This window comes from Oncorhynchus tshawytscha, linkage group LG05, assembly GCF_018296145.1.
Source record: "Oncorhynchus tshawytscha isolate Ot180627B linkage group LG05, Otsh_v2.0, whole genome shotgun sequence".
Taxonomy (NCBI): domain Eukaryota; kingdom Metazoa; phylum Chordata; class Actinopteri; order Salmoniformes; family Salmonidae; genus Oncorhynchus; species Oncorhynchus tshawytscha.
This window is the reverse complement of record NC_056433.1, coordinates 82,852,288-82,878,272: the sequence shown is the minus strand read 5'-3', so window position 1 is coordinate 82,878,272 and position 25,985 is coordinate 82,852,288. Positions and strand designations below refer to the sequence as shown.

General features: G+C 48.1%; 1 protein-coding gene across 2 annotated transcripts in view; it reads left to right on the top strand.

Moving 5' to 3' along the window:
* wwtr1 (WW domain containing transcription regulator 1) overlaps positions 1-25,985 on the top strand; it is a 75,785-nt gene that overhangs the window by 45,100 nt on the left and 4,700 nt on the right. For both annotated transcript variants that reach the window (XM_042322546.1, XM_024422619.2), the window contains exons 2-3: positions 557-693; positions 23,710-23,924. In XM_042322546.1, the coding sequence (XP_042178480.1) occupies positions 557-693; positions 23,710-23,924 (352 nt within the window). The remainder of the gene's footprint in view (positions 1-556; positions 694-23,709; positions 23,925-25,985) is intronic.

The following is a 25,985-nucleotide window of genomic DNA, read 5'->3' as shown; positions in this document are numbered from 1 at the left end:
CGTTTTTTTTTAAAGGCTCTAGTTGTACCTGTTTTTAAAGGCTCTAGTTGTACCTGTTTTTAAAGGCTCTAGTTGTACTCTCTTATAGCATGGCATTCCAACTGAAACTTCTCAAGTTACTTATTTCCTATTACTTTAGCTGAGATATTGCACAAAAGCATCATTCATATGAACCTGCTGCAGCCTCTCCTTAGTCTAATATTATAATCCGAGTGATGGTAGTAACTAGGGCCGGGGATTGCCAAGGGACCTCACCATACGATGTTATCATGATGCTTAGGCGCCGATGTGCTATGTATTTGTGATTTAACATTTCTATTTTATTGCCATTTTGATGTTCCAAACATATATTGAGACGAGAGCAACGAGAAAATGAGTTTTGCTCCGTCATGGAAATAGGTGCTGATAGCGTGAGCTAGAGCTATCTAGAAAAATCAATACTGGAGTTAAAATATCAATGGGAAAGAGAGAGAGAGAGAGAGAGAGCTCTCTGATCTGTAGTAACTTGGTTTTGTTTTTCCCCTGATGTTCTCTCTCTGTCTCTCTGTCTCCATAGTCACGTGGAGAAGATCACCACTTGGCACGACCCTCGGAAGACCATGACGACAGCCATGAACCAGATGAGTCTCCACGCCCCCCCACCCTCTGCCAGCCCACAGCAACGCAACATGGCCCTGTCCCAGCCCAACCTTGGTGAGTCACACAAGCTCTCTGTGTCTCTCTTTCTGTGTCTCTCTTTCTGTCTCTTTCTGTGTCTCTCTCTCTTTCTGTCTCTCTTTCTGTCTCTTTCTGTGTCTGTCTCTCTCTTTCTGTCTCTTTCTGTGTCTGTCTCTCTCTGTCTCTCTCTCTCTCTGTCTCTCTCTCTCTCTCTCTCTCTCTTTCTGTCTCTTTCTGTGTCTGTCTCTCTCTTTCTGTCTCTTTCTGTGTCTGTCTCTCTCTGTCTCTCTCTCTCTCTCTCTGTCTCTTTCTGTCTCTTTCTGTGTCTCTCTTTCTGTGTCTCTCTCTCTCTCTGTCTCTCTCTTTCTGTCTCTTTCTGTGTCTGTCTCTCTCTGTCTCTCTCTCTCTCTGTGTGTCACTCATATATACACGTGTGTGTATACACATACCAACCTAACAACTGTGAGTATCCTACCCAACCACTCCTGACACGTCAGTGTTAACACATCGCCACAGTCCTTGACTATTATCACTCACACCAATGATATCTTTCACCCTGGGGACTACCACAATAACACACACAGTCCTTACCAGTTACCATGATAACGCCAAAGCCTGGTTGAGTGTGTGTGAACCAACCAGAAGCCTGTTGCCAGAGAGATGCATGTTGTTGTGTTGAAGGTGGAGAGATAAGGAAGCTCTCCTCACCCCTTTATGCTCCACTTAGTCTGACAGAGCCTGACTGCTCCTTCATAACACAGATTCACATTGACAGGTTAATCTAATTCACATTAGCGATAGCGTAGCATTGACTGGGTATTCTCATCCGCGTTAGCCTAGCCAACACCTATAATAGACCCAGCTAAGCAATCTGACAGCCACCTTGACTCAGCCTGCAGAACATCAACCCCTCTGCCAATCCACTGCTGGAGACAGGCCAATGAGCACCGCTCTCTAGACAGTCAGGCCAATGGGCACCGCTCTCTAGAGGGTCAGGCCAATGGGCACCGCTCTCTAGAGGGTCAGGCCAATGGGCACCGCTCTCTAGAGGGTCAGGCCGCCAATGGGCACCGCTCTCTAGAGGGTCAGGCCGCCAATGGGCACCGCTCTCTAGAGGGTCAGGCCGCCAATGGGCACCGCTCTCTAGAGCAAAGGTGTCAAACACAACTCCAGGAAGTCCTCGTGTTTTATTTGTTCCACAGACAACATGCCAGGAAGAACAACTCTTTGTTGATATTGTGTTGAGAGGTTTGACTGTGTCTCTGTCTGTTGTGCAACTGAATGCAGTGGGTTAACTGCCTTGCTCAGGGGCAGAATGACAGATTTTTACCTTGTCAGCTCAGGGATTTGATCCAGCAAACCTCCCAGTTACTCGCCCAATGCGCCTACTTGCCGCCCCACTACTGTGTGTGTGTGTGTGTGTGTGCCTTTGGCCATTTTAGGTGTGTTTACGGGTGGAGTGGGCAGTGGAGTGGTAAACAAAGCGAGAGGAGGGGGAGAACATAAAGAGAGACAAACAAGTGAAAGACTTAGGAATTTAGGACAGTGGGACAGGGGGCTGGGAAAGGGGGGCTGGGACAGAGGGGGGCTGGGACAGAGGGGTGGCTGACTGGGACAGAGGCGGGGGGTGGCTGGCTGGCTGGCTAGGACAGGGAGGGGGGCTGGCTGGGACATAGAGGGGGTGGCTGGCTGGCTAGGACAGGGGGAGGGGTGGCTGGCTGGGACAGAGAGGGGGTGGCTGGCTGGGACAGAGAGGGGAGGGGAGGGACAGAGAGGGGGGCTGGGACAGAGGGGTGGCTGACTGGGACAGAGCGGGGGGTGGCTGGCTAGGACAGGGAGGGGGCTGGCTGGGACATAGGGGGTGGCTGGCTGGCTGGCTAGGACAGGGGAGGGGTGGCTGGCTGGGACAGAGGGAGGGTGGCTGGGACAGGGAGGGGAGGGTGGCTGGCTGGGACAGAGAGGGGAGGGGAGGGACAGAGAGGGGGGCTGGGACAGAGGGGTGGCTGACTGGGACAGAGCGGGGGTGGCTGGCTGGCTGGCTAGGACAGGGAGGGGGGCTGGCTGGGACATAGAGGGGGTGGCTGGCTGGCTGGCTAGGACAGGGGTGGCTGGCTGGGACAGAGAGGGGGGTGGCTGGGACAGAGAGGGGAGGGGAGGGTGGCTGGGACAGAGAGGGGAGGGGAGGGTGGCTGGGTCAGAGAGGGGAGGGGAGGGTGGCTGGGACAGAGAGGGGAGGGGAGGGTGGCTGGGACAGAGAGGGGAGGGGAGGGTGGCTGGGACAGAGAGGGGAGGGGAGGGGAGGGTGGCTGGGACAGAGAGGGGAGGATGGCTGGGACAGAGCGAGGAGGATGGCTGGGACAGAGAGGGGAGGGGAGGGTGGCTGGGACAGAGAGGGGAGGGGAGGGTGGTTGGGACAGAGAGGGGAGGATGGCTGGGACAGAGCGAGGAGGATGGCTGGGACAGAGAGGGGAGGGGAGGGTGGCTGGGACAGAGAGGGGAGGGGAGGGTGGCTGGGACAGAGAGGGGAGGGTGGCTGGGACAGAGAGGGGAGGGTGGCACAGACGGGGTGGCTGTGACAGAGAGGTGTGTGGCTGGGTGTATGTGTATGAATAGAGTCTCTCATCCTGAATAATTGTCTGTACACCGCCCCACTCTACTTGTTCAAATGCCACTGGGATGTTTTTCTCCTGTCTACTCCGTGGCCTTGTGGTTAGTGTCTGCCCCAAGATTAGAAAGTTAGAAGTTTGATCCCCGGCTGAGTCGTACTAAAGACTGTGAAAATGGGACCTGATGCATCTCTGCATTAATGAGAGAGATTGAGGGGGTAAGACCCTACGATAGACGTCCTGTCCAGGGAGTGTACTGGTACATCAAGGTGCCTCACTTCAGAAACAGGAGATCTGCGCGCGCACACACACACACACACACACACACACACACACACACACACTTTCACATGATAAAATCTGTATTTGATATGAATGTTGGTGACTGATTCACAGGTGCCAGTGCTGTTCTTTCAATGTCCAACTCAAATGTTCATTCTATCGCTCTCTCTCTCTCCCCACCTAACAAATGTTGTAGCTGTTCCTGTAGGCTTCCAGTCAATGCTAGTTAGCATTGGCTCGCCAAACTACCCCGTTCCTAGGTTTAGGCCTTTCTAGGGAATTTTCCCTGTCCACCGTGCTTCTACAGCATTGCTTGCTGTTTGTGGTTTTAGGCTGGGTTTCTGTACAGCACTTTGAGACATCAGCTGATGTACGAAGGGCTATAGAAATAAAATTTAATTTGATTTGCAAAATTGTAATTGTTTATTTATTGCCTTACCTCCCTTATCCTCATTTCCACACACTGTGTGTGTGTGTGTATATATATATATATATTGTGTTATTGACCTGTATGTTTGTTTATTCCATGTGTAACTCTGTTTTGTTGTTTGTGTCCCTTTGCTTTATCTTGGCCAGGTCTCAGTTGTAAATTGTTCTCAACTAGCCTACCTGGTTAAATAAAGGTGTTCTCAACTAGCCTACCTGGTTAAATAAAGGTGTTCTCAACTGGCCTACCTGGTTAAATAAAGGTGTTCTCAACTAGCCTACCTGGTTAAATAAAGGTGTTCTCAACTAGCCTACCTGGTTAAATAAAGGTGTTCTCAACTAGCCTACCTGGTTAAATAAAGGTGTTCTCAACTAGCCTACCTGGTTAAATAAAGGTGTTCTCAACTAGCCTACCTGGTTAAATAAAGGTGTTCTCAACTAGCCTACCTGGTTAAATAAAGGTGTTCTCAACTGGCCTACCTGGTTAAATAAATGTGTTCTCAACTGGCCTACCTGGTTAAATAAAGGTGTTCTCAACTAGTCTACCTGGTTAAATAAAGGTGTTCTCAACTGGCCTACCTGGTTAAATAAAGGTGTTCTCAACTAGCCTACCTGGTTAAATAAACGTGTTCTCAACTAGCCTACCTGGTTAAATAAAGGTGTTCTCAACTAGCCTACCTGGTTAAATAAAGGTGTTCTCAACTAGTCTACCTGGTTAAATAAAGGTGTTCTCAACTAGCCTACCTGGTTAAATAAAGGTGTTCTCAACTAGCCTACCTGGTTAAATAAAGGTGTTCTCAACTGGCCTACCTGGTTAAATAAAGGTGTTCTCAACTAGTCTACCTGGTTAAATAAAGGTGTTCTCAACTGGCCTACCTGGTTAAATAAAGGTGTTCTCAACTAGTCTACCTGGTTAAATAAAGGTGTTCTCAACTAGCCTACCTGGTTAAATAAAGGTGTTCTCAACTAGCCTACCTGGTTAAATAAAGGTGTTCTCAACTAGCCTACCTGGTTAAATAAAGGTGTACTCAACTAGTCTACCTGGTTAAATAAAGGTGTTCTCAACTAGCCTACCTGGTTAAATAAAGGTGTTCTCAACTAGCCTACCTGGTTAAATAAAGGTGTTCTCAACTGGCCTACCTGGTTAAATAAAGGTGTTCTCAACTAGTCTACCTGGTTAAATAAAGGTGTTCTCAACTAGCCTACCTGGTTAAATAAAGGTGTTCTCAACTAGCCTACCTGGTTAAATAAAGGTGTTCTCAACTGGCCTACCTGGTTAAATAAAGGTGTTCTCAACTAGCCTACCTGGTTAAATAAATACAAATATTCCATCACTAATCTTGAATAGAAACTTTAAACTTCTTGCAACTTTCCCATGAAACGTGTCTCGAACATATTTTATACTCTGAGAACATGGCATTGAACCTTTATTTAACAAGGTCCGTATGTTTGGTGTGTCATTGATGGAATATTTTTATTTATTTATTTTACCTTTATTTAATTAGGCAAGTCAGTTAAGAACAAATTCTTATTTTCAATGACAGCCTAAGAACAGTGGGTTAACTGCCTGTTCAAGGGGGCAGAACGACAGATTTGTACCTTGTCAGCTCGGGGGTTTGAACTTGCAACCTTCCGGTTACTAGTCCAGCGCTCTAACCACTAGGTTACCCTGCCGCCCCGAATTGCCCTAAACTTCAGAAAACTGGACACATGAATATTCTTGCAACGTCCCATGAAACTAGAACCCGACCAATATGGGTCTTTTGGGTCCAATACCGGATCCAATTTTTTAAAATATATATCTGCAAGATATGTACTGTTTTACAGCGGGGGAATTCGTGTCACTTTCTACACTGAGTTCTCATAAATTGTCATCCCAGAGTAATTGTCCAAGAAATATGGTTCAGATGTTTCCTTATTGTCACAATATAAGAAATCAACATCATTATAATGACCCCAAATGTTCCGACGAGCCTCAGATTCTCTTCCTTCCTAACTATTGAATATTGGTTATCGGTGGAGTTGTCGTCCCATACCGATATAACGGCAAAAAGGCCAATATATATCTAAAACATTTCATATGGGATATTCTGAGAACATTTTAACCACGTTCTTGGTCAATTCTGTTTGACATTAAGGGTATGTTCTCTTAACTCAAACCCCAAAACATGCTAAATAGGTTCTCCGGAGGTTTTTGCTAACATATATATAGAAGGTTCCCATAACTAATGGAAAACTGGACACTAACACCAGAGAAACATTACGGGTACCGTTACAAAACTGTTTACTCTCTCCACGGTTTGCCTCCCTCCCCCTCTCTGTACAGTTCTCTGTGTGTTGTAACCCCTTTCCCCTCCTCTCTCCGGCGTTGACAATGCTGGCAAACGCCCCAGTCTTTGTTGAAGAGGAATTCTCTCTGTCTGTCTTGTCCTGATGGCTATTTTCCACTGCTTTGTTCTCCTTCTCTCCCCTCCCCTTCTTTTTTCCTCTCCCCTTCTCCCCTCCCCTCCCCTCCCCATTACATGATTTAGTTGAGGTTTAGGGTTTAGTGAACAATTTATCCCAAATACAATCCTTTTAGTTTTGGAAATATTTAGGAAAAACGTGTTCCTTGCCACCCATTCTGAAACTAACTACAGCTCTTTAAGTGTTGCTGTCATTTCAGTCGCTGTAGTAACTGACGTGTATAGTGTTAAGTCCTCCGCATACATAGACACACTGGCTTTACTCAAAGCCAGTGGCATGTTGTTAGTAAAGATTGAAAAAAGTAAGGGGCCTAGACAGCTGCCTTGTGGAATTCCTGATTCTACCTGGATTTTGTTGGAGAGGCTTCCATTAAAGAACACCCATCTGTGTTCTGTTAGACAGGTAACTCTTTATCCACATTATAGCAGGGGATATAAAGCCATAACAGAAGTTATTCCAGCAGCAGACTGATCGATAATGTCAAAAGCCGCACTGAAGTCTAACAAAGCAGCCCCCACAATCTTTTTATCATACATTTCTCTCAGCCAATCAGTAATTTTTGTGAAAGTGCTGTGCTTGTTGAATATCCTATAAGTGTGGTGAAAGTCTATCAATTTGTTTACTGTAAAATAGCATTGTATCTTGTCGGCTATTTGAGCCAGTAAAGGGGGGCTTTACTTTTCTCAGGTAGGGGAACAACTGTTGCTTCACTCCAGGCCTGATGGCGCACACTTTCTAGAAGGCTCAAATTGAAAATGTGGCAATATTGTCCGCTATTATCCTTCGTAATTTTTCTTCCACACTTACTTTACGAGAAAGAAAAAAATAAAGTTTAATGCTTGTCTTTCATAATTTGGTCAGATATACTTGGATGTGTAGTGTCCGCATTTGTTGCTGGCATGTGATGCCTAAGTTTGCAAGTCTTGCCAATGAAAACATTATTAAAGTAATTGGCAGTATCAGTGGGCTTTGTGATGCCATCTGATTCAAGGAATGGTGGAGCGGAGTTATCTATGTAAATGTAGTCTTTGTTTCATAGTTTCTTCTTCTTTTTATTCAGTTTAGTCACATGATTTCTCAATTTTGCAATACGTTTGCCAATCTGTTGTACAGCCAGACCTATTTGCGTCATTACACATCACGGACCAACAAATAATCTTTACATCAACAACATAAGGGCTTTAAGGGCTCCCGATTTGGCTCGTTCCTGATTCGTTCCCATGCTGTGTCAAAACCGGCCGTGATCGGGAGTTCCATAGGGTGGCGCACAATTGGCCCAGCGTCGTCTGGGTTAGGGGAGGGTTTGGCCGGGCTAGGCCGTCATCATTAAATAAGAATTTGTTCTTAACTGACTTGCCTAGTTAAATTAATACGAATCACTACAAAACATGGGTATTATCTAAGTGAGTTTCAGAGATTGTCAGAATGTGAATGTCAATCTGTTACTAGCAAATTATTGATTTCATGAATCTTGTTTCTTAAGCTACATATGTTAACGTCGGCTATTTTTAACACATTTATGGGATGCTTGAATGTTTTTCTTGCTTTTCTGGGAAGTTTAGCAGAGGTAGACATGCTCTGGTTATTTTTATTAGTGCTTGGTGAGCTGCACACAGTGGACTTCCTGCTAGGGCACACCACCTCAATGCTAACAGTATAATTCTGGTTCATAGGCATATGATTACTGATTGGTGCTGTCTACTCCTTGAGGAGTGTTGTGATTCTTGTTTCTAGAGTTATCATCATCAATCCTGGCCCTAGAGATGTGATGGTGTGCAAGGTTTTGTTTCAGACCTGCACTAAAACACCTGATTTTCAAGATATGTACTTCATTGTCCATTAACTTACAGAGAACGCAAAAGTGTCTATGTTCACAACCCAACTCCCAAGACACACTCGTAATCAAAACTGTAGGAACCTGTATCTCTCCATTACCAAGGCTGACGATGATCACTGTCCCTGTAATTCTACAATAGATTCAGTGGAATTTCCCGTCCTTTTGCCCTGTGTTCTATCTCCCATGGCAACCCAGTGAGTGACCCCTGATCCCACTCGGGGGTTGACTCAGCAGTTCTCAGATTTAGCTCTAGTCATGATTCCTGCTTATCTCCACTGTTAGTCATGCTGACTCATCAAGACGGGTCAGTCGATAAGCTCTCTACTCCACTTCAACTCTTTGATTTTGTATTCTTGATCCAGTCACCCGATGGGACAAAAAGGTAAATAAATAGGTCAGTAACTGAGGAACAACTGTTGAAGGTTAGTCAGACCTGCTTCTGTTTCAAATGCCAAAGATTTTATACAACCAAAAAACTTGTCCATTCAAATTTACATTACTGTGAAATGTGGTCCCTGGGAACTGTATCAGTCAGCCATGGTAAAGGTTATAGCCATAGAATTACGAATGACAATACTAGTCATTTTAATCTGATTTCTACGGGCATGGTAAAGGTGAAGTACTATGGCTGACGGGGTGCTGCTGCTGCTTGTGAACAGGGGAGCTGCCTGATGGCTGGGAGCAGGCTGAAAATCCTCAGGGAGAGATCTACTTCATTGACCACAAAACACAACGAATGTCCTGGCTCAACCCTCAGTGAGTAAGCTCTGGACCGTAACTCCACGTCCCACCTTCTAAATCACTACCTGATCGACCCTCCAACCCAACCAACCGGTCAACCCCATTCACCCTTAAAGTCCCCTGATCACACACGAGCACCAAACTAATCAGACTGTGCACCTTGATCCATCATACCTGACCCTTGACCCCTTAACTCTGTGCCCCCCTGAGGGGCAGAGCTTTGCCTGTGTGAAGCTGCAGTGCCTCAAAGTATTCATACCCCTTGACTCGCGAGCCAGGAGGGGGGACTATGAACTCTGACCAGTCTCGGCAGCATCAACAGTTGGACTACTAACGGGGTCTCCCAGGACTGATGATAGGGGTCTGATAACAGAGGTCTGATAACAGCCAGGCCAGGGGTCTGATGAAAGGGGCCAGAATAATATGATATAGGGAAGTGTCCAGGGAGCCTCTCTTCTCAGCGCATTCCTCACCCAGATACTGGGTTATCTGTGGAGATCCAACTCACCACAAAACCCTGTTAGGTCCCTAGAGAGATGTGGCAAGGACCGACCCAGGCATGTTAGGTCCCTAGAGAGATGTGGCAAGGACCGACCCAAGCAGGTGCCTGTTAGGTCCCTAGAGAGATGTGGCAAGGACCGACCCAGGCAGGTGCCTGTTAGGTAACTAGAGAGATGTGGCAAGAGACCGACCCAGGCCTGTTAGGTCCCTAGAGAGATGTGACAAGAGACCGACCCAGGCAGGTGCCTGTTAGGTCCCTAGAGAGATGTGGCAAGAGACCGACCCAGGCAGGTGCCTGTTAGGTCCCTAGAGAGATGTGACAAGAGACCGACCCAGGCAGGTGCCTGTTAGGTCCCTAGAGAGATGTGACAAGAGACCGACCCAGGCCTGTTAGGTCCCTAGAGAGATGTGGCAAGGACTGACCCAGGCAGGTGCCTGTTAGGTCCCTAGAGAGATGTGACAAGAGACCGACCCAGGCAGGTGCCTGTTAGGTCCCTAGAGAGATGTGACAAGAGACCGACCCAGGCCTGTTAGGTCCCTAGAGAGATGTGACAAGAGACCGACCCAGGCCTGTTAGGTCCCTAGAGAGATGTGACAAGAGACCGACCCAGGCAGGTGCCTGTTAGGTCCCTAGAGAGATGTGGCAAGAGACCGACCCAGGCAGGTGCCTGTTAGGTCCCTAGAGAGATGTGACAAGAGACCGACCCAGGCAGGTGCCTGTTAGGTCCCTAGAGAGATGTGACAAGAGACCGACCCAGGCCTGTTAGGTCCCTAGAGAGATGTGGCAAGGACTGACCCAGGCAGGTGCCTGTTAGGTCCCTAGAGAGATGTGGCAAGGACTGACCCAGGCAGGTGCCTGTTAGGTCCCTAGAGAGATGTGGCAAGGACTGACCCAGGCAGGTGCCTGTTAGGTCCCTAGAGAGATGTGGCAAGGACTGACCCAGGCAGGTGCCTGTTAGGTCCCTAGAGAGATGTGGCAAGGACCGACCCAGGCCTGTTAGGTCCCTAGAGAGATGTGACAAGAGACCGACCCAGGCCTGTTAGGTCCTTAGAGATGTGACAAGAGACCAACCCAGGCCTGTTAGGTCCTTAGAGATGTGACAAGAGACCGACCCAGGCCTGTTAGGTCCCTAGAGAGATGTGACAAGAGACCGACCCAGGCCTGTTAGGTCCTTAGAGATGTGACAAGAGACCAACCCAGGCCTGTTAGGTCCTTAGAGATGTGACAAGAGACCGACCCAGGCCTGTTAGGTCCCTAGAGAGGTGTGACAAGAGACCGACCCAGGCAGGTGCCTGTTAGGTCCCTAGAGAGATGTGGCAAGAGACCGACCCAGGCAGGTGCCTGTTAGGTCCCTAGAGAGATGTGGCAAGAGACCGACCCCAGGCAAAACTGCAAAGGAGAATTTAAGTGGTGTTTCTCTGGTATCAGATTAAAACGTGTTCATTGTTTTCTACCTGGAGACTGATTTTAAACCACTAGGAGTGGAACGTATCGTAGGGCCCTATAAAACGCCCTAATTTCGTTCAGGTTTCCTACGTTGCCTCATCAGACAGATGAAGTAAAACACGAATACTGATGCATTAATCAAATCAAATCAAATTTATTTATATAGCCCTTCGTACATCAGCTGATGTCTCAAAGTGCTGTACAGAAACCCAGCCTAAAACCCCAGACAGCAAGCAATGCAGGTGTAGAAGCACGGTGGCTAGTAAAAACTCCCTAGAAAGGCCAAAACCTAGGAAGAAACCTAGAGAGGAACCAGGCTATGTGGGGTGGCCAGTTCTCTTCTGGCTGTGCTGGGTGCAGATTATAACAGAACATGGCCAAGATGTTGGCCATTAGGTCTTATCTTATTCTTAATTCATATTAATACATTTTTCCTAATAAGTTTCAATACGTTTTTTTGTGTATATTGTTGGATTCTGTGATTCCGCCCGCGTTCTCCACATCACAGATTTTATAGGGTCGTTATCTCAACACCACATTACTGTTACCCTTGACAAAAAAACAATGTTTTCAATATTCATCAAAATGAACTTATAGTTCATGTTATTATGCCTTTTTTAAAGAGTTTTGGGCCTGACTTGGGACTCCCTCTCTCCCCCAGCCAGCCGCCCAAACAGGGTTCCTGTTGCACAAGAGGTTGTCCTCTGAGACTGCCTGTGCGTGAGAAGAGTGTGGGCGCTTCTGCCTGCCTGGTCCCTGACCACTGTCCACACGCATGCATGTATACACAAACTCTGTCCCCCTTACATGTGTCACTTTGACATGAACTCCCTAAGCTCTCTTATCAAATGTAATGCACACTGACAGATATTAACTGGTGGACTGTGTGTTTGGGAGCGCTCTGTGTGTTTGGGAGCGCTCTGTGTGTTTGGGAGCTCTGTGTGTTGGGGAGCTCTGTGTGTTGGGGAGCTCTGTGTGTTGGGGAGCTCTGTGTGTTGGGGAGCTCTGTGTGTTGGGGAGCTCTGTGTGTTGGGGAGCTCTGTGTGTTGGGGCGCTCTGTGTGTTGGGGAGCTCTGTGTTGGGGAGCTCTGTGTGTTGGGGAGCTCTGTGTGTTGGGGAGCTCTGTGTGTTGGGGAGCTCTGTGTGTTGGGGAGCTCTGTGTGTTGGGGCGCTCTGTGTGTTGGGGCGCTCTGTGTGTTGGGGGCGCTCTGTGTGTTGGGGGCGCTCTGTGTGTTGGGGCGCTCTGTGTGTTGGGGCGCTCTGTGTGTTGAGGCTGCGTGTGTGTTGAGGCTGCGTGTGTGTGTTGGGGAACTCCCTGCGTGTGTGTGTGTTGGGGAACTCCCTGCGTGTGTGTGTGTTGGGAGCTCCCTGCGTGTGTGTGTGTGTTGGGGAGCTCTGCGTGTGTGTGTTGGGGAGCTCCCTGCGTGTGTGTGTGTTGGGGAGCTCCCTGCGTGTGTGTGTGTTGGGGAGCTCTCTGCGTGTGTGTGTTTGGGGAGCTCTGTCTGCGTGTGTGTGTGTGTTGGGGAGCTCTGTCTGCGTGTGTGTGTGTGTTGGGGAGCTCTGTCTGCGTGTGTGTGTGTTGGGGAGCTCCCTGTGTGTGTGTTGGGGAGCTCCCTGTGTGTGTGTGTGTGTGTGTGTGTTGGGGAGCTCCCTGTGTGTGTGTGTTGGGGAGCTCCCTGTGTGTGTGTGTGTTGGGGAGCTCTCTGTGTGTGTGTGTGTGTGTGTTGGGGAGCTCTCTGTGTGTGTGTGTGTTGGGGAGCTCTCTGTGTGTGTGTGTTGGGGAGCTCTCTGTGTGTGTGTGTTGGGGAGCTCTCTGTGTGTGTGTGTTGGGGAGCTCTCTGTGTGTGTGTGTTGGGGAGCTCTCTGTGTGTGTGTGTGTTGGGGAGCTCTCTGTGTGTGTGTGTGTGTGTGTGTGTGTTGGGGAGCTCTCTGTGTGTGTGTGTGTGTGTGTGTGTGTGTGTGTGTGTGTGTTGGGGAGCTCTCGTGTGTGTGTGTGTTGGGGAGCTCTTGTTTGGAGCAGGGGATGGTGGAGGTTTTAGTGCAGATTTTCAAGATTGGAATCGTTTCAGTTTTTCCAGTTTTTTTTCCCCTCTGACCCTGTTGGACAGCTGTTTCTAGGAAGTAAACGAAACAAGAAGGTCTTTGTTGGCAGAGCATCCCCACTAAGACTTAGTACTTACTGTCTCCCCCTTCTCTCTCTCTCGCTCTCTCCCCTTTTCTCTACCTCTCTCTCAACTCTCCCCTTTTCTCTACCTCTCTCTCAACTCTCCCCTTTTCTCTACCTCTCTCTCAACTCTCCCCTTTTCTCTACCTCTCTCTCAACTCTCCCCTTTTCTCTACCTCTCTCTCAACTCTCCCCTTTTCTCTACCTCTCTCTCAACTCTCCCCTTTTCTCTACCTCTCTCTCAACTCTCCCCTTTTCTCTACCTCTCTCTCAACTCTCCCCTTTTCTCTACCTCTCTCTCAACTCTCCCCTTTTCTCTACCTCTCTCTCAACTCTCCCCTTTTCTCTACCTCTCTCTCAACTCTCCCCTTTTCTCTACCTCTCTCTCAACTCTCCCCTTTTCTCTACCTCTCTCTCAACTCTCCCCTTTTCTCTACCTCTCTCTCAATTCTCCCCTTTTCTCTACCTCTCTCAATTCTCCCCTTTTCTCTACCTCTCTCAATTCTCCCCTTTTCTCTACCTCTCTCTCAATTCTCCCTTTTCTCTACCTCTCTCTCAACTCTCCCCTTTTCTCTACCTCTCTCTCAACTCTCCCCTTTTCTCTACCTCTCTCTCAACTCTCATCTTTTCTCTACCTCTCTCAACTCTCCCCTTTTTGTCTACCTCAACTCTCCCCTTTTCTCTTTCTCTCTCGCTCTCTCTCCTTTTCTCTTTCTCTCTCGCTCTCTCCCCTTTTCTCTTTCTCTCTCGCTCTCTCCCCTTTTCTCTACCCTTTTCTCTCTCCTTTTCTCTACCCTTTTCTCTCTCCTTTTCTCTACCCTTTTCTCTCTCCTTTCTCTCCCCTTTTCTCTTTCTCTCTCGCTCTCTCCCCTTTTCTCTACCCTTTTCTCTCTCCTTTTCTCTACCCTTTTCTCTCTCGCTCTCTCGCTCTCTCCCCTTTTCTCTCTCTGCTGATATCGTGACTGGGAGCTGTGAGGGGTTGCTGGCTTGTCGTTTTGTTGAACTCATCTATCTGATCATGTGTTTTCCATCATTGTAGTCGGGTCAGTGTGACACCCAGTGCTAGCCTTGAAGAGGAGGGTGGGGAGAGGGAGTGGAAGAGAGGCTAAGGAGGAGGTGGAGGATAAGAGTGTGGGAGGGAGAGCAGAGCAGAAGAGAAGAGGTTGGGGGAACAGGAGGTTGTTTAGGAGTGTTATTTTACTTGTGGCTGAGGCCGTGTGGAGCTCCGCACATCTGGCCAGACTGCAGTCTGTTTTCTGCCTCCCCAATCTGCGCTCTCTGATAGGGTGTGTCCTGCCATGTCCCAGACCCGACCCTAAAGATGCTGCTCTGTGTATTTCTGTGTTCAGTTGCATGCATACCATCTGTTTGTTTGGCCCCTATCCAAACCTAATGCCTCTACTCTGGCTATTTGGTTTTATAAAAACAAGGAATAATTCCATAATCTATTGGATGTGTTTGAATATATGCTCTAACCACTAGGCTACCTGCCGCCTTTCCTGTACAGGTTGACGTTTATTGGGATGAGTCTTGTCCTACAGGGAGAACCGATCGATTTGCACTAGATGGGCCAGCTGTAAAGTCAAAATTGGCTCTTTTGTCAAAATGAATGAAAACAAACATTTGCACTTTGGTCTTCATTTAAGGTTAAGGTTAAGCAATATGGTTAGCAGTGTGGTTAAAGTTAGGCTTAAAATCAGATTTAGTTTTTACTTTTGTGTCTGTGCCAGCTAGTTACAACTCTGCAGAGTTTCCTCCAGAATAACCTGCGTTTCCTGTCTGCTCCCGTCACCAATAACCTGCGTTTCCTGTCTGCTCCCGTCACCAATAACCTGCGTTTCCTGTCTGCTCCCGTCACCAATAACCTGCGTTTCCTGTCTGCTCCCGTCACCAATAACCTGCGTTTCCTGTCTGCTCCCGTCACCAATAACCTGCGTTTCCTGTCTGCTCCCGTCACCAATAACCTGCGTTTCCTGTCTGCTCCCGTCACCAAACATGGGGACTGTTGCAACTAACAGCTTTGTATCCAAAATGGCCGTGCATTGAGCCTCTGGGAATTACATCATTGAGTTTAATAAGAAGATCACGGATGGGTATTTTCCCCAATTGTGAAGTACGTGATGTAACAATAAGGGTCTCTGAGGAAAACCTTGTGGTCCATAAATGTCTTGCTTTATAGAAAAGGTGAAATCATAAATTCAGCCCCCCCACACACACACACACACACGTTGAGTCTGTGTTGAGGGTAGGTAAACTATGTAGGTTCCTTTGCTCTTCATCCAGACTTCAAGTCCAGCTGACAGATGGGGAGAGAGACACACTGAACTGCCAAGGAAAGAGGGGAAGGGCGAAGAGAGGAGGGAAAGAGAGGAGGGCGAAGAGAGGAGGGAGAGGGCGAGGAGGGAGAGGGCGAAGAGAGGAGGGCGAAGAGAGGAGGGAAAGGGAGAGAGCGAAGAGAGGAGGCAGATGACTGTGAGATGGAGGGAGAGGGCGAAGAGAGGAGGGAAAGGGAGAGGGCGAAGAGAGGAGGCAGAGGCCTGTGAGATGGAGGGAAAGGGAGAGGGCGCAGAGAGGAGGGAGAGGGCGAAGAGAGGAGGGAAAGGGAGAGGGCGAAGAGAGGAGGGAAAGGGAGAGGGCGAAGAGAGGAGGGAAAGGGAGAGGGCGAAGAGAGGAGGGAAAGGGAGAGGGCGAAGAGAGGAGGGAAAGGGAGAGGGCGAAGAGAGGAGGGAAAGGGAGAGGGCGAAGAGAGGAGGGAAAGGGAGAGGCGAAGAGAGGAGGGAGAGGGCGAAGAGAGGAGGGAAAGGGAGAGGGCGAAGAGAGGAGGGAGAGGGCGAAGAGAGGAGGGAAAGGGAGAGGGCGAAGAGAGGAGGCAGAGGCCTGTGAGATGGAGGGGAAGGGAGAGGGCGTAGAGAGGAGGGAAAGGGAGAGGGCGAAGAGAGGAGGCAGAGGCCTGTGAGATGGAGGGAAAGGGAGAGGGCGCAGAGAGGAGGGAAAGGGAGAGGGCGAAGAGAGGAGGCAGAGGCCTGTGAGATGGAGGGAAAGGGAGAGGGCGAAGAGAGAGAAGGAGGAGGGAAAGGGAGAGGGCGAAGAGAGGAGGGAAAGGGAGAGGGCGAAGAGAGGAGGGAAAGGGAGAGGGCGAAGAGAGGAGGGAAAGGGAGAGGGCGAAGAGAGGAGGGAAAGGGAGAGGGCGAAGAGAGGAGGGAAAGGGAGAGGGCGAAGAGAGGAGGGAAAGGGAGAGGGCGAAGAGAGGAGGGAGAGGGCGAAGAGAGCAGGGAAAGGGAGAGGGCGAAGAGAGGAGGCAGAGGCCTGTGAGATGGAGGGGAAGGGAGAGGGCGTAGAGAGGAGGGAAAGGGAGAGGGCGAAGAGAAGAGGCAGAGGCCTGTGAGATGGAGGGAAAGGGAGAGGGCGAAGAGAGGAGGGCGAAGAGAGGAGGGAAAGGGAGAGGGCGAAGAGAGGAGGGAAAGGGAGAGGGCGAAGAGAGGAGGGAGAGGGCGAAGAGAGGAGGGAGAGGGCGAAGAGAGGAGGCAGAGGCCTGTGAGATGGAGGGAAAGGGAGAGGGCGAAGAGAGGAGGGAAAGGGAGAGGGCGAAGAGAGGAGGGAAAGGGAGAGGGCGAAGAGAGGAGGGAAAGGGAGAGGGCGAAGAGAGGAGGGAAAGGGAGAGGGCGAAGAGAGGAGGCAGAGGCCTGTGAGATGGAGGGGAAGGGAGAGGGCGTAGAGAGGAGGGAAAGGGAGAGGGCGAAGAGAGGAGGCAGAGGCCTGTGAGATGGAGGGAAAGGGAGAGGGCGAAGAGGAGGGAGAGGGCGAAGAGAGGAGGGAAAGGGAGAGGGCGAAGAGAGGAGGCAGAGGACTGTGAGATGGAGGGAAAGGGAGAGGGCGAAGAGAGGAGGGAAAGGGAGAGGGCGAAGAGAGGAGGCAGAGGCCTGTGAGATGGAGGGAAAGGGAGAGGGCGCAGAGAGGAGGGAAAGGGAGAGGGCGAAGAGAGGAGGGAAAGGGAGAGGGTGAAGAGAGGAGGCAGAGGCCTGTGAGATGGAGGGGAAGGGAGAGGGCGAAGAGAGGAGGGAAAGGGAGAGGGCGAAGAGAGGAGGGCGAAGAGAGGAGGGAAAGGGAGAGGGCGAAGAGAGGAGGGCGAAGAGAGGAGGGAAAGGGAGAGGGCGAAGAGAGGAGGGAGAGAGCGAAGAGAGGAGGCAGAGGACTGAGATGGAGGGAAAGGGAGAGGGCGAAGAGAGGAGGGAGAGGGCGAAGAGAGGAGGGAGAGGTCGAAGAGAGGAGGGAGAGGTCGAAGAGAGGAGGGAGAGGTCGAAGAGAGGAGGGAGAGGTCGAAGAGTGGAGGGAGAGGTCGAAGAGAGGAGGGAGAGGGTGAAGAGAGGAGGGACAGGGTGAAGAGAGGAGGGAGAGGGAGAGGGCGAAGAGAGGAGGCAGAGGACTGTGAGATGGAGGGAAAGGGAGAGGGCGAAGAGAGGAGGGAAAGGGAGAGGGCGAAGAGAGGAGGGAGAGGGAGAGGGCGAAGAGAGGAGGGAAAGGGAGAGGGCGAAGAGAGGAGGCAGAGGACTGTGAGATGGAGGGAAAGGGAGAGGGCGAAGAGAGGAGGCAGAGGCCTGTGAGATGGAGGGAAAGGGAGAGGAGGGAAAGGGAGAGGGCGAAGAGAGGAGAGAGAGGGGGCGAAGAGAGGAGGGAGAGGGCGAAGAGAGGAGGGAGAGGCCTGTGAGATGGAGGGAAAGGGAGAGGGCGAAGAGAGGAGGGAAAGGGAGAGGGCTAAGAGAGGAGGAAGAGGACTGTGAGATAAAGGGAGAGGGCGAAGAGAGGTCCTGAGAGGGGGAAAGAGTCTCCACAGTGAAATCACCAGACTGTCTTCGCCATGTGCCTTTTTTTTAGCTCCACATTTAGTTATTTATGGAATTTTAGTTGTTCTACAAGCGTTGGGCTGTGTGTTTAGATTTGTATTACAATTGTAAGACTGCATGATGGGACTCTAATGATGATTTGAAAAAAGTCACATGAAAGGTATGCGCTCTGCTCATGTTTCTTACAACAGCTGTACACACTTCATCAGTCTGTCATTCACAATTTAACAAGCACTTGATAATAATCTCCCCCGTCAGACTATTCTCAATTTAATCTGGTCTTTATTTAGGCTACTAATGTGTGGAGTCATTTATTATTATGTATTTATTTTGTTTAAATTATTTTACCCCCCCCTTTTTCTCCCCAATTTCGTGGTATCCAATTGTTAGTAGTTACTTTCTTGTCTCATCGCTACAACTCCCGTACGGGCTCGGGAGAGACAAAGGTCGAGAGTCACGCGTCCTCAGAAACACAACCCAACCAAGCCGCACTGCTTCTTAACACAGCGCGCATCCAACCCGGAAGCCAGCCGCACCAATGTGTCGGAGGAAACACCGTGCACCTAGCATGCACTGCGCCTGGCCCGCCACAGGAGTCACTAGTGCGCGATGAGACAAGGATATCCCTACCGGCCAAACCCTCTCTAACCCGGACGACGCTAGGCCAATTGTCAATTGTGCGTCGCCCCATGGACCTCCCGGTCGCGGCCAGCTGCAACAGCGGAATCCTTTTTTTATTCAGAATGGCCCACAAAAGCATCACCCAAAGCCTCTAATTATAAATGGAGGAAGCGCAGCCTGCGCTTATGTTTTTTTTATATGCTATCTAGGCTACACCGGTTGTGTAAAAAAAAAAATTGTATCAAAAAGACTAATTCGGGATTAAATATTATTTTAGTCCTGCAAATGATTTCATAATGGTTGTAAATGTGTTACGTGAGGGTTGTAAATGCATTGTGAATTGTGTATAAAACCACATCTATCACATGAATTCCTTGCTCGTATTCTGGCTGCTTGTGTCTCTCCTCTAACTGGGGCTCACTGGATCACGCGCCTGCTTCAAAAAAGTAGTGGTGGCAAAAACAATTCTCCAATGTGATTTGAGCTTGTGGTCACTTGTGATGAATTCTAAAAGCTTGAGGTTCCCATGCTGTTAATCATATTCTAAAGGCAACGAAACAATGGCTTGTGATTGGGCGCAAGTCAGCCTATCAGATGGCGTTTCCTTACTGACAGTTCAAGTTTAGAGGATTTTGGAAAGTTTACAAGGTGAACTCGTCCCCCCCCAAAAGAAATGTATTCTGTCTTGCAGGGACTTCTTGTCTGTGCTGCTTCAAATTAGTTTGTTTACACTGGAGTTTCAATAAAAGGACTTTAATTCAAAACAGCAAATGGCTTATGAAATCATGCACTCATTGGATGTTGGCAACACAAAACCCCTGCCGGCGCCGTCAGTAATCTTGCGGGAGCAGGCGGGCAATGTACCAAAACATGGGTCCCGTGCAGACCTCTCGTCTAAGGCTTATAGGCTAGAGGGTTAGAGTTATTTGGCTACTTCAGTTGTGATGTGAACGTTATCAAAACATATAGTCTCTAATCTGACCATCTGCTTTGGGGCGGCAGGGTAGCCTAGTGGTTCGAGAGTTGGACTAGTAACCAAAAGGCTGCAAGTTCAAATCCCCGAGCTGACGTGTCGTTCTGCCCCTGAACAAGGCATTTGTTCCTAGGCCGTCATTGTCATTTGTTCTTTACTGATTTGCCTAGTTAAATAAAGGTAAAATAAAATAGGCCTATAGGTTAGGCTAAATGTTGCATGATTTGATTTTTAAAAAGTTGCACACAAAAAAAAGCATGTGCTGTTTCTTGCCTTAGACTGCATGAGTCACAAGTGTTTTCTCACCCATCAGATTATTCTCAATTCAATCTGGTCTTTTACATACTGTGTCTTCAGAAAGTATTCACACCCCTTGACCTTTTCCACATTTTGTTACAGCCTGAATTTAACATTAATTACATTTAGATTTTGTCACTGTACACACAATACCCCATAATGTCAAAGTGGAATTATGTTTACAAATTCATTAAAGATTAAATGTCTTGTCATTTATTCAACCCTTTGTTATGTCAAGCCTCAATAAGTTCAGGAGTAAAAATGTGCTTAACAAATCACAAGTTGCGATGGACTCTCACTGTGTGCAATAATAGTGCTTAACATGATATTTGAATCACTACCCAATCTCTGTACTCTACACATTCAATTATCTGTAAGGTCCCTCAGTCGAGTAGTGAATTTCACAGATTCAACTACGAAGACCTGGGATGATTTCCAGTGTTTTGCAAAGAAGGGCACCTATTGGTAGATACTCCAAAGATACAGGCACCCTTCCTAACTCGGTTGCCGGAGAGGAAGGAAACCGCTAAGGGATTTCACCATGAGGCCAAACAGTTAGAGTTGAATGGCTGTGATAGGAGATAACTGAGGATGGATCAACAACATTTTAGTTACTCCACAATACTAACCTAAATGACAGAAGGAAACCTGTACAGAATTTAAATATTCCAAAACATGCAGCCTGTTTGCAAATAAACTATTTTGTCCTGAATAGAATGTGTTGTGTTTGGGGCAAATCCATGTCGGAGGGCTTAGGTATGTTGCAGGGCCTAGGTATAGAGTAGCCAACAGGCGAAGGGACTGCCTAGTAAAAACTACCTGTTGGGGCAGGCAGAAATGTCAGAGTGGAAGACCAGGAAATATGAGATGCAGGGGGGTGGGGTGTACAGACCCCAGAGTTGTGGGGTTGGTGTGGGCTCGGCTCACACTGGAGCATGTAATGGGGGGGTGTACAGACCCCAGAGCTGTGGGGTTGGTGTGGGCTCGGCTCACACCGGAGCATTACTGCTTGATAATGATTTGGTAGTCTTCAGTAGAATGATCTGATGATTACCTGGCTGAAGACTGTAGTCATGTCCCCAAATCTATGCTCTCTGATTTTGTTTAGTTTTTCAAAATATAACTGTAATGGCCCCCTTTTTAAAAAAATTTTTTTTAGCTGTTGTCTGGAATAACAAAGTCTAGATGCTATTGCTGGGGGTTAGTCTCTAATCTGACCATCTGCTTTCTCTTAAACACAGCAGCAGTAGTCTATCCATATTGCTGGTGTGCTTTTAGAGTACGTGGCTGAGGCTCTGTTTACAATGAGAGCTTGGTCAGGTTATTTCAGTGTTTTGGCAGACTGCGTAATCTCTGTTCACTGTTTACATCTGAAGTAGCATTGGTGTGTGTGTGAACACATACACTGTGTGTGTTTTGTAAGGTCATGCACAATTTTGGATGTCAGTTAAGCTTCCCAGTTGAAAGAGTTTGCGCATAAATTGACATGTTTTTTTGATGCTTTTGTTTGTTTTGGTTTCTTCGGCTGGTATTTTTTCCGGTTGTTTCCTGCGCACTTTTTAATTTTTTTAGGGGTAGCTGAAGTTCGGTATCCGAAGTCCACGACCCCTTCGTCATTTTGTGCATTTTTTTTTCACTAGAGAAATACTGCACCAAAAATCTTAGTTTGGTGTAAAATTACTTGACTAAAACGTCAAAAAATGAATGAAAGATTTCTTGATTTATCTTGGAATAATTCAGACCATTTTGAGGAATGGTTTTCTGGCTATGTTGCTACGGTGGCTCAAGAGGGGAAAAAAATAACATGTTGGCGAAGGTCTTTAGGGAATATGCGAGCACAGACCTTGGCTTTTCGTATTCTGCTACGGTCACCATAACCGTTCGAAAAGTAAACATTTTTTTTATTTTAAACTGCACATTTTCTCCTCACCTCCTCACCATTCATGATTTGAAATGCAAATCAAGCATTTTAGTTGTAAAATAATAAAGCAACCCTTATAATAATTAGCGATAAAACACATTTCTCATTCCACGTCGGTAATTAAATTTTACGAGCGACTGTTTTTTAGTCTTTGCAGTAATATTGGCTTTTTAAATTATCATTATTTTTTTTTTTAAACTTACAAGACATTTATTTAGTCTTTTTTACGTTGTTCCAAACAGTTAGAAAAATAAATATTGTAATCTAACAGCAGCTGTTATACATAATATGCACTTTTTTGTTGGATCTCCAGTATTTTCCACAACTAGTCAAATTTATTCCATATATCTGACTTCCCCCCTTTTTGGTTTTTGTCACGTCCTATGCATCCATTTTGCTGTCATGTTATGGTGTTCGGAGTTTGTTATAGCCAATTCATTGATGTGATTATGCTATAGGTCAGGCCCTATTGGTTGCGTGCATGCGATGCTTACGTAAGGAGAGCAAGGGTTGAGGGAATAGGGAAGGTTTTCCCTCAACAAATGAGAGATTTCGGTAACAGAACTTTTTCGGTCAGAAATGGCTGGCTGTTATGTGGCAGCTTTAGAAACATGGACAGCACTATAAACACTGTTGATGTTCTGTGGTGGTCGCTGCAGCAGGGAGGAGAGAGAGACAACACTATAAACACTGTTGATGTTCTGTGGTGGTCGCTGCAGCAGGGAGGAGAGAGAGACAACACTATAAACACTGTTGATGTTCTGTGGTGGTCGCTGCAGCAGGGAGGAGAGAGAGACAACACTATAAACACTGTTGATGTTCTGTGGTGGTCGCTGCAGCAGGGAGGAGAGAGAGACAACACTATAAACACTGTTGATGTTCTGTGGTGGTCGCTGCAGCAGGGAGGAGAGAGAGACAACACTATAAACACTGTTGATGTTCTGTGGTGGTCGCTGCAGCAGGGAGGAGAGAGAGACAACACTATAAACACTGTTGATGTTCTGTGGTGGTCGCTGCAGCAGGGAGGAGAGAGAGACAACACTATAAACACTGTTGATGTTCTGTGGTGGTCGCTGCAGCAGGGAGGAGAGAGAGACAACACTATAAACACTGTTGATGTTCTGTGGTGGTCGCTGCAGCAGGGAGGAGAGAGAGACAACACTATAAACACTGTTGATGTTCTGTGGTGGTCGCTGCAGCAGGGAGGAGAGAGAGACAACAGGTCACTCGCTGTCTTTTTTTGTTTTGTTTAACACAGCGCATTCTGAGTCTGGCTCGGCACATTCAAATCAATTGCTGTCGGACTCCCTCTAGTCATTTGGGTGTCCTTAATTATTTCATCAAACACTGCGCTTAAAGCATCAGACAAGCTCAGTGCATATAGTTGATTTGATTAAAACACATAGGATGTGTCTATATGGAAAAATACAGGTTTTTACAATTTTCTACCAATCGATTGGTTGAAAGAACAAACAACTCGATCGACCAAAGATTTATTTTAGTCAGTCAGACCGTCCTACATAATACAACACCTTGTTTTAGCAAGGAGCTACAAAGTTTTCATCACGTTGTTAAGAGTCCATGTTACCACGGAAACATAAATCAACCTTCAGTCAGCAGTGTGATCCATCTCGACACTGACTCACTATCTGGACTCTGGCTCTTTCCCAGAGCAGTGGTGTGAAAAAGAGGTGATGTGGAGCTAATGAGCTGAGGTCAGTTTTCAGAATCAGCTCCTGTTCACCTGATTGACTAGACCTGTAGTTAGTACTGTGTACATATCAGCACAGTCAGACTATCGCATTACTATCAGAGTTTTAAAAAAAAGCCTCTTAAAGCCTCTCACCTTCTTTGTCTTTCTTCTCCACTGGAATTGTTTTCTAGCCCGGATAACAACCCCCTCCCTTCTCTCTGTCTCTCCTTCCATAGTGATGTCCCAACACCACCACCAGCAGCAGCCCCAACAGGCCCAGGCCTTGGGTTCACCTGGCTCCCTCCCCCAGCAGCAGAGCTCCCAGGCTGGGATGATGAGTCTGTCCAGTCCCCTGGGCGTGGTTGTCAGTACCCAGCAGAAGATGAGGCTGCAGCGCATCCAGCTGGAGAGAGAGAGGATCCAGAGACGCCAGGAGGAGCTCATGAGACAGGTGAGGCAGTCTAGGCCTCCATCGCTAGGCCTCCATCGCTAGGCCTCCATCGCTAGGCCTCCATCGCTAGGCCTCCATCGCTAGGCCTCCATGGTTTGCTGCTCAATCCTAGAGTATTTACCCTTTATTTAGGCAGGGGAATTCTCATTGAGACCAAAGTCTCTTTTGCATTACGAACGAGCCAACAACACCACACAGGAGAGCCTGCTTTACTCTCAGACCTCCAGTCCATGTTTCAACACTGTTTATCCCACACCTACAACTCGCCGGAGACTGTCAGGAGAGACCTGATACATTTATTTTACCTTTATTTAACTAGGCAAGTCAGTTAAGAACAAATACATACCGCAAATCAATCATTCTCTCCTCTTTTGCTCTTAGAGACACCTGGACCCAATTTTTTTTAATTTTATTTTTTTAATAAAATAAAAAAAGTTTATTCAGGCTAAACCCACACTAGTGTGTGTGTGTGTGTGTGTGTGTGTGTTTGTTTCAAAATCTTATTTTATTTACCCTTACCCTAAACTTAACCCCTATCCCCTGAGCTTAAAATCTCCTTTGTCCCAACGAGGAACATTTTTGTCTTGTTTTAGGTCCCCACAAGGATAGAAGGACCAGCACACACACAGGCCACATGCCATCATATCACGTGCCTCCTCAATGAGAAAAAAGTTACCCAGAAGAATCTCAAAGACAGCAAATGGAGCTCTTAGTTGGACAGTAGATTGTTTTTTTAGCGCAGGCTTTGGGCCTTTCTATGACGCTGGGGGTAAATATTAGCTCCCACTAGTGGCCGAACGGGGTAGCTACCAGCTACTCTATTCAAGACCACCTAATCATCTACTTACAGGAAGGCAGGCTCGCATAGAGAGAGAGATTCACACCCGTTTGTTAATCGCCTTTATTGTCCTTAGCCAGTGACCTCAACCAGGAAATGTTTATCTCACCCAGAACGCTGTGACTCTGTCGGCCCATCCTGAGCACATAGCAGCACTGGCTGGGGTCTGGGTTTGGGAAGGGAGAGCAGAGTCTTACTCTTGCATTCTTACCTTGGCTATGGCCTGTAGAGGATGAAGGACAGGAGTGTTATAAGGGGTGTACACACATTCTGACAGTAGCTTCTCTATTTTCCACTGTACTCCCCTACACGATCTCACTGTTTTGGTCTGTCTGACAGTCTGGAGAGAGATCTATTTCGGGAAAGGGGGATACATAGTCAGTTGTCCAACTGAATTTATGCAGTTGAAATGTGTCTTCCGCATTCAACCCAACCCCTCTGAATCAGAGAGGTGCGTGGGGGCTGCCTTTAATTAACATCCACGTCTTCGGCATAGAGTTGAGTCATCCGCATACATAGAAACTCTGGCCTGGGGAATTCCTGATTCTACCTGGATTATGTTGGAGAGGCTTCCATTAAAGAACACCCACGTCTTCGGCGCCCGGAGAACAGTGTGGAGGGTGGTTCAAGTGGGGAGGGGCCCTTGGATGAGTTGGTGTGTCTGAGCCTTTGACTTAGTTCTGTATATTGCTCAGGGGAAGATTTTTACCTTGTCAGCTTGGGGATTTGATCCAGCAACCTTACGATTACTGGCCCAACGCGCTAACCACTAGGCTACCTGCCCAAGGCTCTAACCACTAGGCTACCTGCCCAAGACTCTAACCACTAGGCTACCTGCCCAAGACTCTAACCACTAGGCTACCTGCCCAAGGCTCTAACCACTAGGGTACCTGCCCAACGCTCTAACCACTCGGCTACCTGCCCATCGCTCTAACCACTAGGGTACCTGCCCAACGCTCTAACCACTAGGCTACCTGCCCAAGGCTCTAACCACTAGGCTTCCTGCCCAAGGCTCTAACCACTAGGCTCCCTGCCCAAGGCTCTAACCACTAGGCTACCTGCCCAAGGCTCTAACCACTAGGGTACCTGCCCAACGCTCTAACCACTCGGCTACCTGCCCATCGCTCTAACCACTAGGGTACCTGCCCAACGCTCTAACCACTAGGCTTCCTGCCCAAGGCTCTAACCACTAGGCTACCTGCCCAAGGCTCTAACCACTAGGG